Source organism: Chiloscyllium plagiosum, chromosome 12 (assembly GCF_004010195.1).
Source record: "Chiloscyllium plagiosum isolate BGI_BamShark_2017 chromosome 12, ASM401019v2, whole genome shotgun sequence".
Classification (NCBI taxonomy): domain Eukaryota; kingdom Metazoa; phylum Chordata; class Chondrichthyes; order Orectolobiformes; family Hemiscylliidae; genus Chiloscyllium; species Chiloscyllium plagiosum.
Window position 1 is genome coordinate 78,788,539 of NC_057721.1, and position 14,600 is coordinate 78,803,138.

Consider the following 14,600-nt stretch of genomic DNA (forward strand, 5'->3'; position numbering starts at 1 on the left):
TAAGAGCAGGGATTTTATGCTGGAATTGTTTCAAACATTGGTTAGGATGCTGCTAGAGTATCGTGTGCAGTTCAGGGATCCACATTGTAGAGATGTGATTGGATTGGAGAAGGAGCAGAAGAAATTTCCCAGGATGTTGACTGGGCTGCAGTGTTGCAGTGATGAAGAGAGATTGGATAGGCTGGGGTTCTTTGCCTTGGAGTAGAGGAGATTCAGAGGTGAGAGAATTGAGATGGATAAAATTATAAAGGGTATAGATGGGCTAGACAAAAGAAAGAGTGTGGTGCTGGAAAAGCACAGCAGGTCGGACAGCATCCGAGGAGCAGAAGCATCGATGTTTCGGGCATAAGACCTTCATCAGGAATGAGTGACGAAGGGCTCATGCCCAAAATGTCAATTCTCCTGCTCCTTGGATGCTGCCTGACCTGCTGTGCTTTTCCAGCACCACACTCTCAACTCTGATCTCCAGCATCTGCAGTCCTCACTTTCTCCTAGACAGGAAGAAACCTTTCCCCTTCATAGAGAGATTAATGGCCAGAAATGTAGATTTAAAGTAAGGGGCAGAAGGTTAAGAGAGAATGTGAGGGAAACCGTTTTCATCCAGAGGGTGGTGGGAAGCTGTAACTCAGTGCCGGTAAGGGTAATAGAGGCCGAAACCCTCATAATACTTGGGAAGTATTTGGATGTGCACCTGTAATGCCAAGATATACAAGGGTATGGGCCAAGTGCTGGACAATGGGATTAGAATAGTGAGGTGGTTGTCTTTGACCAGCACAGACTTGATGAGCTAAAGGATCTTTTTTTGTTTTGTAAACCTCTGTGACTCTATGACTTTACTGCATATTAAAATAAAGACTTACACACCATCACTTGCTCTAACATGTACTCTCAAAAGCTGAACTGAGTAAAGTTCTCTCCCTTAATATATTGTTTCCCCTTTATTTTTACATCTGGGATATGCAAGCTTGGTGTCAAGCCTTATCTTTTCCTTTTCCTTTTCACCTCCGAACGTTTGTCCCATTGCTGTGACCTGTGAGCCTGTGTCCTTCAGCCAAGTCTCTCAGTTAATACCAAAAGGTAAATATGCAGCTGGGACACAAGGTGAAAATCATTACCAGTTCAAAATGTTCCCATGCATCACACTGACCAAAGTCTGTTTGTGACTTTGACATTTGTGAAACATCCGCAACTGACTCTTTGCTTAATTTGCTCCCTTTGTTGCTCGTAGATGTTTTTCCTAACCAACCGGGTCAGCAATGTCATTATCTACCTCTGGAGTAGGTGGAATCTGAACTGAGGTCTCATAGCCCAGAGGTACAGACAGTACCACTGTACACAAGAACCCTATACCCTATGTTACCCTTTTGATTACTTAACAAATCCCATTCACCTGTGATCACCGACCAATGTTGACTCTTAGTCCCCTAACAGATTGATTTTAAAATGCTCATCCTTTCTTCCAGATGTAAAATTCACACTCCAATCTGGGGGATTTACTCCAGCATTATAGGAGCTGTGTGAATTCATGCTGTTGCTGTGCTTTCAGTATCACACCAGGCCACTGCATAATCAAACAATTTTACATGAGGAGCATGTTCCTTTAAGATTCCAGAACTCTTTCTTTCTATGGATTTGCAATTGATGGAGCTTTCCTTCAATGTGAGATTTTCAATTACAGCATTTCTGTTTGATTTAGTGCTCAAGTGCTTTGTTCTAGTTGACCTCAAAGCTGTTCATGCAGAGACAATATCCCGCAGTCATTGTTCAGCAGGGTCAATGTGATCTTGAGAGAAGGTCACATACTTCTCGGCGATCAATATAATGTAGTCTAGGAATGCCATCTTCACTCTCACTTCTTCCATTTTGTATGCCTTTATTCCTGCCATATTATTCCCATTTCTCCCTTTTCAATTTCAGAGAAGGGATAGCCTTGTAGAGAAGTCTTCCTCCAGATAGGAAGTGTGGGTGGTGGCACTTACATCTGTTTTGTGTTGAAGCTCTGTTGGAGAAGGTATTGAGTCTTGCAAAGCTAAAGGCATCTTTCTCGCTCAGTGGGTATACCTCCTGTCTAGCTCAGAAGCTATTGGTTCACAGGCAGCTCTGGGAACTCAAATCCCATTACTCAGACTGACACACCCAGTCAATCTACTGAGGCAGTACTGTACCTTAAGATGTCTGATCTTCAGAAAGGGTATTAGGGAATGTGTAAGTCAGGGACATGCGTTTGAAATGCAGGTCAGCCCTGATTGATGTGGACAAGAGATCACGCTCAAGGTATTGAGTAAACACCTCTGGTTTAATTTAATTCTGAATACCTTCACAGGAGTGACATTGCTGTTAAAACCGGCATTTATGCTTAATTTACTTGGAAAAGGCTGCTTCATCTTGCGATTTAACTTTATACCTATGCATGAAGTTAAAAGTCACACAACACCAGGTTTTTGTCCAACAGGTTTTAAAGGCCGTTGATATCAGCTGTTAGACCTGATGAAGGGGAAGGACAAAGCTTGTACTTCCAAATAAACTTGTTGGACTATAACCTGGTGTTTGTGATTTTTAACTTTGTACACCCCAGCACCAGCGCCTCCACATCATACCTACGCATGTAGACATTGCTAGAGTCTCTGGGTTCCTGCACACACACTGTCTTTGAGGCTCCTTGACTTGAAACAAGACTCTCCCAGTCCTGACCTACTGAAACACTCTTTTTTTGATATCTTTAACAAGAAAGGCTCACCCATTTAAAACAGTGTTGAGGCATTTTTTGTTTCTCTTTCAGGGAGTTGTGAATCTTTGGGACACTCTTCCTGAAAAGGTGCGGGCAGGAGAATCATTGAAGAGTTTTTTCAGGCCGAGACTCTTGTTAAAAAAGGAGTTGGAAGGTTATCAGAGATGAGGGAGGGGAGAATGATGCATATTTAAGATTTCAATTCAGATCAGTCCCAGTTTTATTTGACAATGGAGCAGGCTCAAGGGATGAAAATGCCTCTTGTTCATATGTCCCCATCTGCCCATTATAGCCTCTTACATACAGCTGTCCAGTGTTGTGTCTCAGACCTCTGCCATTACATTTCTCTTCTCATCTAATAACTTCTGTTTTACGGATGTCATTCGCATCATCGGTTACATCAGTTATGGTGGTGATGGTGAACCATAACCTTCACTGCAACTGACCGCCTTACATGGCTACTTCAGAGTGCAGTCATGGGTCAACCATGTTACTACGGGTCTGGAGTCACATATAGACCAGACCAGGTGAGATTTCCCTCCTTATTCCAGATGACTTTTTATGACAGTGCATTTGTTCAGTTCCAGGTTTCAGTTCATGAATGGAATTGAATTTAAATGCACAGCTCTAATGGTGGCAATGCACCTTATTTTCCATGTCTCTGACTCAGAGCCGTGCATTGTTAGCTTAGCAACATAACCACAAAGCTGCAATTGCCTTGGTCCCCAGGCTATTCAATGCAAAACTACTTTCAAACCCTTCTGGTAGGAAAATGCCAATTCCGAATTACCAGGTGCAATAATGAGCTGACACATACACCAAACTTTTTCTGTCCTACCTGAGAGGGGAATACTGATAGAGTCGTAGAGCTGTACAGCATGGAAACAAACCCTTTGGTCCAACTTGTCCATGCCGACCAGATATCCTAAAATAATCTAGTTCCCTTTGCCAGCATTTGGCCCATATCCCTCAAACTCTTACTGTTCATATACCCATCCAGATGCCTTTTAAATTTTGTATTTGTACCAACCTCCCCCACTTCCTCTGGCAGCTCATTCCATACATGCACCACCCTCTGCGTGAAAGCCCTTTAGGTCCCTTTTATATCTTTCCCCTCTCACCCGAAACCTATGCCCTCTAGTTCTGGACCCTGGGATAAAAGACCTTGCTAATTTATCCTATTCATACCCCTTATTATTTTATAAACTTCTATGAGGTCACCCCTCAGCCTCCAACACTCCAGCAAAATCAACCCCAGCCTGATCAGTCTCTCCCTATAGCTCAAACCCTCCAACCCTGGCAACATCCTTGTAAATCTTTTCTGAACTATTTCAAGTTTCACAGCATCTTTCTGATAGCAAGAAGAGCCGACTTGAAAGCAATACCGTCAGTTCTTCCATAACGTGATGGTTGCATTCTTGTACAACCCCGTCTGATAGAAAATCGCACGGTGGCACAGTTTGGGCAGCACGGTGGCACAGTGGTTAGCACTGCTGCCTCACAGCACCAGAGACCCGGGTGCAATTTCCGCCTCAGGTGACTGACTGTGTGGAGTTTGCACATTCTCCCCGTGTCTGCGTGAGTTTCCTCTGGGTGCTCCAGTTTCCTCCCACAGTCCAAAAATGTGCAGGTTAGGTGAATTGGCCATGCTAAATTGCCCGTAGTGTTAGGTGCAGGGGTAAATGTAGGAGAATGGGTCTGGGTGGGTTGTGCTTTGGCGGGTCGGTGTGAACTTGTTGGGCTGAAGGGCCTGTTTCCACACTGTAAGTAATCTAATCTAATCTAATCTAAACAGCGCTTGAAGTGCAATCGATGTAATCGCATTACAATCAACACATTTTAAACGTTTATGCTGTAGAAACAATGTCCCCAATCCATCAATTGCGTTACAGTGAATTTGCGTTGATGATACATGTGTTATAGCAGAACAACCTGTATTCCAAAAGTGGCCGAACCAATATCCTGTACAGCTGCAACATGACCTCCCAACCCCTATACTCAATGACCTCCCAACCCCTATACTCAATGCCGTGACCAGCAAAGGAAAGTGTTGCAAATGCTTTCTTCGCTATCCTGTCTACCTGTGACTCCACGTTGCCCCTGAGACAGATACTGGGCACTTAATTCCCGGCTCTTAAGCACAAAAATCATGATGTGGAGGTGCCGGTGTTGGACTGGGGTGGACAAAGTCAGAAGTTTACTTAAATTTGTAAGCTTTCGGAGCAGCGCTTGTGATTTTAATTAAACCTGTTGGACTATAACCTGGTGTCACATGACTTTGCAAAAAATTATGGCTGGCACACCCAAGGTGCCACTTCTCAGATGAGACATGAAATCGAAGGCCTTCCGTCTTGACGGATGTAAAAAGTCCTGTTTTGAAGGAGAGTCGGGGATTTCTCTCTAGTGAGCCGGCCAATATTTATCCCTCAAACAAACATCGTTAAAAACAATTTATCTGGTCATGAGCTAAGTGTTTTTTGACATAAGTGTGTGCAAATCGGCTGCTTTGTTCCCAACAATACAACTGGAGTTTTGAAAGTTATTAACTATTTGTAGAACAGTTTTTGAGGTCATGGAACGTGATGTCAGGGAACACAGGAATTCAGCTGTTCAAACATGTTCCATCAAAGAATTAACCTCAGGGTAATATGTTTCTCAACTCCAGTTACCCATCTTGATTTCATATCCCTCGACACCCTGAGCCTGACAAAAAAAACCTACCAATGTAATAAAAATTCTCAGTTGATCTCAAACCACAGCAGGTTTTTGTGGGAGGAGAGTTCCAGATTTCCACCATTCACAATGTGAGGAAGTGCTCCCTGGGTCAAGATCAAGTGGCTGGAATGTAAAAGCGCTCTTTCACCCGGGGCTGTAGTTTCTGCATGGAAGAGTGTACCATTTAAATCCTGTTTTGTCTTTACATGGTAGTGGTGGTAGTGGGCATGGGGTGACATGAAGTTGGGGTGGAGGGTAAGAGAAGACTATTGTAGGGTGTCAGAGCATGGAGGCAGGCGGGATTAGTTTAGTTTGGGAACATGGTCGGTGTCAACTCGTTGGACTAAATGGTCTGTTTCTGTGCTGAATGACTCGATCACTTAACAATATGCCTGGCAGTCAGCTGTATGGAATCATAAGACAACACAAATCACATCACAGCTGAAAATGTGTTGCTGGAAAAGCGCAGCAGGTCAGGCAGCATCCAAGGAGCAGGAGAATCGCCGTTTCGGGCATAAGCATCTGCAGTCCTCACTTTCTCCTAAATCACATCACAGACCAATTAGCTAATGCTGCCTCGGTCAATGTTAACCCATTGATTGGAGCTATTCATTCCAATTTTATGAGTCTTCTCTTTTCTCTAATAGTTTTCATATATCTAAGTCGCTTCTGACAAACATGACAATTCGAACATAGAACATAGAACAATACAGCGCAGAACAGGCCCTTCGGCCCTCGATGTTGCGCCAACCTGTGAACTATTCTCAGCTCGTCCCCCTACACATTCCCATCATCATCCATGTACTTATCGAAGGATTGTTGACATTTAGGAGTCATCCTGATGAAGGGCTACCTTCCCCCAACCCCACCTCTACCCTCCCATTTATCTCTCCACCCCCTCGGCTCACAGCCCCACTCCTGATGCCTTTTGCCCGAAATGTCGATTCTCCTGCTCCTCGGATGCTGCCTGACCTGCTGTGTTTTTCCAGCATCACATTTTCAACTCCGATTTCCAGCATCTGCAGTCCCCACTTTTGCATTCCTGTTCATGTACCCATCCAAACGCCTTTTAAATGTTGTAATCTCCACCGCTTCCTCTGGCAGCTCATTCCTTACACGTACCACCCTCTACAGACTTCTTCTGTCATGTGTGAATCTGATTCTGTGAAACTTTCTATCCTCATCGGGATTCTATCCCAAACTTTGTTATCCCTCTAATTTGATCTCACTTGCAAACTTTGGTATTATTCCTCACTAAAAAAAGGGGAATAAAAAAGGGATCTTGCCACAAAAGTTTGGTTCTATCCAGACTTGGGTCTAATTGCTCTAACTGCAGACCATTTTCCAAACCCACCATAGGCTCAGAGAGAGAGAGAGAGAGTAGGCCTTGGAAATTTCAGTGCTGAGACTAACCTGACACTCTAGGAGCTGAGGTGAAGTTAGGATTTAAAAATCCCAAGGTTTTGTTGGAAGAAGTAAATCCATTTTGGTGCTTTGCCAACAATAACTGTCAGCTTAGGCCAATGAAGTGCAATTTGTTGTGGGGGGTGGGGGATCAAAAACTATGAAGATTCTTAATAGGTTAAGAATTGAGAAGTGTTTCCGGTACCAGGAAGGTCAATAATGAGAGCAATTGTTACAAGAAACAAGGGGAGCTTTGGACTAATGGATATGTAGAAGGTGGATGGATTGGATTGAAATAGAACTGCCAATTCTGGAGAGTCGGAGTCGAAAAGGGGTGGGGATGGGAAAAGCACAATTTCGGGCATAAGCCCTTCATCCTGATCTGTCGACTCTCCTGCTCCTCGGATGCCGCAAGACCGGTTTGGATTGCGGGCATCAGGGAACGTTGAAACAGGAGTAGGCCATTCAGCCTCCTGAGCCTGGTCCTGCATTCAGTGAGATCACGGCTGATCTGTGACCTAACTCCATGTACCTGCCTTTGGACCATATTCCTTAATATCCTTGCTTCACAAAAAATGCATCATTCTCAGATTTGTTATTGAAGCAGTCTTCTTTTTGGAAAAACAAAACACATTTTTTAAATGAAGGGCTAAAAATGGACATAACATTTTGACTTGTCATTGTAACAAGGAACCTGTGGAGAAGATGAGTAGATGGAATTGAGGGATATGGGGAGGACCTACCTGGATAGAATTGGGGGATATTGGGAGGAGATGTGTCTGTGGGTTGGGGATATTGGGAGGAGGTGAGATTGAGTGAGGAGGTGTGTTCCAATTTATAAACATTGGATGATGATTTATTGCTTTTATCCTTAGCTCACTTTCTTGTGTTGCAAAATATTTACAGCATGGAACAGGCCATTCGGCCCCACTGGTTCCTTTAGGTTTATTCTGCACATGAAGCAATGTGGAGCTCTCTTCATCTCCTGACCTGTTTTTCCCTCCCGTCCTTTCTCCCTCATGTGTTTATCCCTCTTCCCTTCAGTACATTTATACCATTCATCTCAATTACTCCACATGTTCAGAAGGCCATAACTAACCACTCCCTGGGCTGAGACTGTTTCTCCTGAATTCCCAGTTGGATTTATTATTTCCTTTCCTATATTTATGGCCCTAGTTCCACTCTCCATAACAAATGGGGACACAGTCTCCATGTCGGCCATATTTAATCCTTAATCTTGGGTTGCCCCTTAGGTAAGGTGTAACCTGGTGACAGTTTCCTCATAGCTAGAGCTGATGGAACCTTCCAGGAGCCTCAGTGACATGGGCTATGGGGAGATTTGTGGCAGAATCACGTGTCTGGCGAGGACTATTTTAACGCTGATAGCAAGTGGCTTGCTGTTTCTTTTCTACATTTGCTGAGTGGCAAGTTTCTCACCAGGCAGCTGCCAGTCGCCAATTAAGGAAGGTGATGGTTTTTGTTAACGGTGTTCTTAATGGCACAAGCCACCTCATTTACTTTCAGCATCTTGTTTTAGCAAATATACCAATCAAATCGGAAGTCCAAGTGGGTACCTGGTGACTTCAACGCGCCAATGGCTGTGAGGAGTCTCCAAATTGCTCAGCACCAAACAGCATCTCAGGGCAAGATGCACGCCAGGCTGTTCCCACCCCTCACCCACCGACACTGATACTTGACACTGCACCAGTCCCTCACAGCTCCTCTCCGCTATCCTGGGGAGTCTCTCGGGACTGGGTTCCATTGTGCAGAAGCTGTTATCAATGGCAGAGTGCAGCAAGCAGACACACTGTGTGTTTGACAGGCACCCAGCTCACAGGCGAGACCAGGCTACACCCCGGGGCTGTCTGCTGCCTCAGCATTCATCTGTATCCACTGAGTATCCCTGCCTTGATTTGCAGTGCAATGCTGTTCCAGGCAGTGCCATTCCCGTTGGCATGATGGCCCTGTATAGCTCTCGGTACTGCTGTACCAATATGCTGTTTTGCAGAGACATACAGACACGCTGCTGTTAGTCCAGAGGGTGAGGAGTGAGGTGGGGGAAGGAGTCTGTCTTACCGTACAGCACACTAAGATGTTAATCCAACACCTACAGTACGTGCCAGATGCCAGCGTGGCAAACGCACTTACCATTGAACCGCATGAGCCCATCAGAAGGGTGAAGGTCAGTTCTCAGTCCTGTTGAGATGTGTCAGTCAGCCTCTGTTTGACTCATAGTGCCTGATGCATAGTGCTCAGTCACGATCGACCACGCTGTCCTCTTCCCCAGTCTCGCCATCCCCCGGTAGACCAGCAACCAGTATATCACCTTGTGGTCTGCTCTAACAGTGCGGAGCACCCCACACCAAGGTAATGCAGCACACTCTGTCTGGGCTATACAGGGTGTACCCTCTGCAGACTGCAGTGGGACGACATAGAACCATAATGTCCCTACAGTGTGGAAACAGGCCCTTCCGTCTACTCCGATCCTCCTAAGAGTATCCCATCCAGATCCATTCCCCTATTACTCTACATTTACCCCTGACGAATGCAGCCAACCGGGGCAATTTAGCATAGCCAGCTCACCTAACGTGCACATCTTTGAACTGTGTGTGTGTGTGTGTAAGTGTGTCTGTGTGTAAGTGTGTGTGTGTGTGTCGGTGTGGATGTGTGTGTGTGTGTGCGTGTGTCTGTGTGTAAGTGTATGTGTGTGTACGTGTGTGTATATTGATGTTGGTTTTCGTTGTCCAGCTCCTTGTCAGGAATCTGAAGATCCCACATCTCTGGAGAAAACCCTGCACCCACAGTCAAACCATCCAGAGAAATGTAGAACTGAGTCATCAAAGGAAGAATACGAGGTGGACCCTGGTTGGGAGCTGTCCTCCCAGTCACTGGTGAGGATCCACAGCCCTGAGTGGTACAGCATGCCAGAGTTCATCTCCCCATGGGATCAGGCACACCATTCCTGTGGTAGGAAGTTGCAGGATGCTGAAGACATGCCATTCGACGTAACTCTGACAATGGATCGCTCTTGGTCTCCCTTCTCCTGTCCACAGACCTTTCACTGCCAAATGTTTCCAAGCCCTGTCACAGGGATGGATCTATCGGATGGACTGGTAGGTCAAAGTTTCAATATTGGTTATGAATTTTCACGCTGAGCATACAGCTGTTGTCGAGCTGCATACAGGATATACACCATGAGACAGAGAGAAGGTTTTAAGTAAACAGATGGGCTTAAAGGCAGATAACTAATCTGATGGCCTGGAAGTGGCAGCAGAGAAATTGGATGCATTAGTTATGATTTTCCAAAATTCCCTGGATTCTGGAAAGGTACCAGTGGTTTGGAATTGTGTTAATATGATACCCTTATTCAAAAAAGGTGATAGGTAAAAGGTGGGTAAATTCCAGATCAGTTAGTTTGACCTCTATAGTTGGGAAGTTGCTGGAGAAGAATCTTAAAGAAGGAGGTAACTGAACACTGGAAAAATAAAGCTGAATTCACCAGTAATGGCACAGTTTCGTGAAGGGCATGCTTGACAAACCTGTTGGAGTTCTTTGAGGTGTTAACCAGCAATGTGGATACCAAGGATCTGGTGGAATGGTATATCTAGATGTCCAGAAGGCATTGGATAAGATGCTGCATAAAAGACTGCTCCAGAAGGTTAGATCCCAGGGGGTTAAGGGCAGAGTATAGCTTGGATAGAGGATCAGCCGGCTGACAGAAAGCAGAGGCCTGGGATAAATGGGTCCTTCTCTGGATGGCGATCTGTAACTATAATTGAGGTCTGCCACAGAATTCGGTTCTCAGTCCTCAACTACTTACAATCTATATAAGTGATCTGCAAGCAGGAGCAGCGTGTACCATAGCCAAATTCATAGGTGATGCTAAAATAGTAGGCTGTGATGAGGAAATAAAGAGTTTACAGGTGGATACTGAAAGGCTTGGAGAAATGGCCAGAATCTGGCAGATGGCATTTAATGTGGATAAGTGCAAGCTTGTCCATTTTGGCTGGAAAAGTAAAAGGGCGAATTATTATTTAAATGGGAAACAGATTCAAAGTGCATCAGTACAGAGGGATCTGGGCATCTTTGTGCATGAATGGCAGGAAGTATGTACGCAGATGCAGCATATAATAGGAAAAGCAAGTGAATTCTGGCATTTATTGCAAAAGGACTGGATTATAAAAGTAATGAAGTGCTGTTACAATTATATAAGGCATTGGTTAGACCACACCTGGAGTATTGTGTCCAGTTCTGGTCTCCTTACTTGAGGAAGGATATGGTGGTACAGGAGGCACTTCAGACGAGGTTCAGCAGATTGATTCCAGGGATGAAATGGCTCTCGTACGTGGAGTGGAGGAATAGCTTGTGCCTGTATTCACTGAAGTTCAGAAGAATGAGGAGGGCAATCTGATGGAGGAATATAAAATGCTGAAGGGGATCGATAAGGTGGACGTGGAATAGATGTTCCACCTTGTGGGACAGTCTCGAACAAGAGGGCATAAAGATAGAGTGAGAGGAGTCAGGTTCAAAACAGAGATAAGGAGCAACTACTTCTCTCAGAGAGTCGTGAATCTGTGGAACTCACTGTCCCAGAGTGCAGTGGGAGGCAGGATCAATAAACAGATTCAAGAAAGAAATCGACTTTTTTCTGATGAAAAGTGGGATAAAGAGCTACAGGAAGCAGGTAAGAAAACAGTGTGGAGACCAGGATGATCATGTTAAATAGCAAAGTGGGCTTAAAGAACTGAATTACCTATTCCCATTCCTTGTTCTTAATTCCTATGCAAAGTTACCACTCATTAATAAAATTGCATGTTAATTCTAGTCAGTTCCACTTTCATCAGTTTCTACACATGCCATTTTACCTATTATCTTTTTAATTATGCATGTGGTTTAAGGGTATGTATTCATGTTGTCAAGGCTGGCATTCCTTCTCCAAAGAGTGTGGTTCCCATGGTGATTACTATTATTCCTGATCCTTTGCTGTTTTATCTCTGGAAGGAACAAGTTCTCTAGTTGCATGTCCATGTCTGTTATCACAATGGTATATCTAGTCTTTCAAATTTATTACATATGATTGAGATGACAACTGCACTAAACAGGTCCAACAATGTCTTGTGGGCTGACTCTGGTTAACAGTGTTTATGATTTGCTCTTTGACTCTCAATACTTGGTTCTAGCAATGGGGTTTGGCACTTTGATCAAAGCGAAATGTGGTTTTCTATCATACCACCTAGACTTTGTTGTTCCTGATTTTTAGCAATTCTAGCTTCAGTACTTTCTCTTTTGTGAATGGGAGAACAGTTTGACTGAAATGTGACTTTGGCCTGTGTGCTAGACCCATTTCCATGAATTCAATGAGTGTTTCTCCACTGAAGAATTACCTTGTACAAGCCTGTGCTGAAATTGTTCCATTTCTTTATAATCTCTTTGACAATCTCTGTGTCTGCCTCAGCCTTTCCATTTGACCTGGGGACAATGTGGAGATATGTATGGACCAGCATTTCTCAATCACTTATGAAGCACCTAACCTCTTTGCTTGTAAATTCAAAATAATTATCACTTGTCACAATGCCTGAATGTGTGGCCACACCCAGTGTGGCCTCCTCTATATTGGGGAGACAGGCCGCCTACTTGCGGAACGTTTCAGAGAACACCTCTGGGACACCCGGACCAACCAACCCAACCACCCCGTGGCTCAACACTTCAACTCCCCCTCCCACTCCACCAAGGACATGCAGGTCCTTGGACTCCTCCATTGCCACCATTGCCAGCCTTCCACCTATTGCATTTCCAACGCCCATCCCCCAAGTCCCTCCTCCCTACCTTTTATCTTAGCCTGCTGGACACACTTTCCTCATTCCTGAAGAAGGGGTCATGCCCGAAAAGTCGATTCTCCTGTTCCCTGGATGCTGCTTGACCTGCTGCGCTTTTCCAGCAACACATTTTCAGCTCTGATCTCCAGCATCTGCAGCCCTCACTTTCTCCACAATGCCTGAATGATTTGGTTCTATGGGATGTGGGTTTTGCTGTTTGTACCTCATCCCTAGTTGTCCCTTGAGAAGGTGGGGATGTGCGACCTTCTTGAACTGCTGCAGTCCATGTGCTATGTGTTGACTCACAACAGGAACTCCAGGAATTTCAGCCAGTGACAGGGAAGGAATGGTGAAATATTTTCAAGTCAGGATGGTGAGTAGCTTGGAGGGGAACTTGCAGATGGTGGTGTTCCCATGTGGTTGCTGCCCTTGTCCTTCTAGGTGGAAGTGGCTGTGGGTTTGAAAAGTGCTGACTAAGAAGCCTTGGTAAGTTGTTGAAGTGCATCTCAGGTATACACTGCTGCAGAATGCTATAACAACCAAAGGATTATTTCAGGCATTGTACAACCTCATTGGCAGTTATGAACATCTAACTCTTAGTAGTCAGAAATACATTGCTTGAGACAAAGCAATAAGTTCCTATGTGAGTGAAGAAGTCCATTCTTAGCTTCGCTTGTGGTCTCTCTGGGACATCATGCATCATGAGCAAATCTTACATTTTCTCAGCTTGGCATTTATTATAAGCACTGGACTGGCTGATATGGTCCTTAATTTCACTGCTCATGTTTCACTACCACAGCACTTCTGTTGCCCTCCTCAGACTAGACACAATTCCTTGATGGCTGACATGGATCGTCTCTTTTCTCACCTGCTTTGATGTATTGACACAATTCCTTTGTACAAGATGCCATCTTATGGTATCGCTGTCTGTGTGCTCCTGTGTGACCAGGCTGCTCGTTTAACAAGGTTATGTTGTGCTTGGATTTTTTCAGAGAGATTGTAACCAACAGAAGTACTGAAAAGTCTGAGTTTTTGGACCAGCTAACAGATACTGCCTCAGACAGAAGGCTTTCAAGTTTAAAAAAAACTTGTGTAATGAAGGGGGAGTGGCCAGTTCTCCCAGCTCAGCTCCTCTCTGGTTCGGTTTTAATGCAGCTGTGTGTGTGTGTGAAGGAAGGCTGCTGGACCCTCTCTCTCTCTCTTTGACTTCTCTCCTGTAAGAACTTGTGTTTGACTTTACCTTTTGTGCCAAGGGATGTTTATGGGGCTTGTTGCAAGTATATTTAGAACAGCATAATTACTTTGGGATAGTCTGATGGGTTTTCTGATAGGGTAAGTTATTTGGTATTCCTTTTTCTGTTCTTTCAGTAACCTTGTAAATAAATTTTGTTTGACCAACTGATTCTCTCCTGGAATATCCACTTACACCTGCTCAAATCAAATTGCAAAGTTAGGGCATAGGCTGCACTCTTGAAATGTTTTGAGTGGTGGGGGAGGGGGGGGGGGGTTGTCTGCCCTGGTCCATAACATCCTGATATGCCCTGATCAGGCTATCATTGCATCCCTGCTACCTGTAGTTGTGTTTATACATAGTTGATTTGAACAAGATACACGTCCTTCAGTTCCAATGTCTCTGCTGAGTTCATGACTTCCAGAGCAGGACTTTGACATTGGTTTTTCAGTGAGTCTGAAAGATTTTACAGTCTGCCTCAGTATCCTCAATATAATTCATAGGGGGTGCTGTTCTTGACAGCACATCTGCAATGTACATCTATTTCCCTTGTTTGCATTTCATCTCCACATGACATTTATGCAAAGTAATGTTATTTACAGACACTTTGGAGCAGACGGAAGCAGTTGAGGAAGATGCCTTGGAATGGCTATGGAAGGCTGTGAGAGGATGACACAATGAATTGAGAGGGATATAGACAGATTAA

The 14,600-nt window shown here is 44.5% G+C and overlaps 1 protein-coding gene across 3 annotated transcripts in view; it reads left to right on the forward strand.

Annotated features, from left to right (window-relative positions):
- LOC122555427 (SAM domain-containing protein SAMSN-1-like) overlaps positions 1 to 14,600 on the forward strand; it is a 158,897-nt gene that overhangs the window by 49,376 nt on the left and 94,921 nt on the right. For all 3 annotated transcript variants that reach the window (XM_043701419.1, XM_043701420.1, XM_043701421.1), the window contains one exon: positions 9,596 to 9,960. In XM_043701419.1, the coding sequence (XP_043557354.1) occupies positions 9,596 to 9,960 (365 nt within the window). The remainder of the gene's footprint in view (positions 1 to 9,595; positions 9,961 to 14,600) is intronic.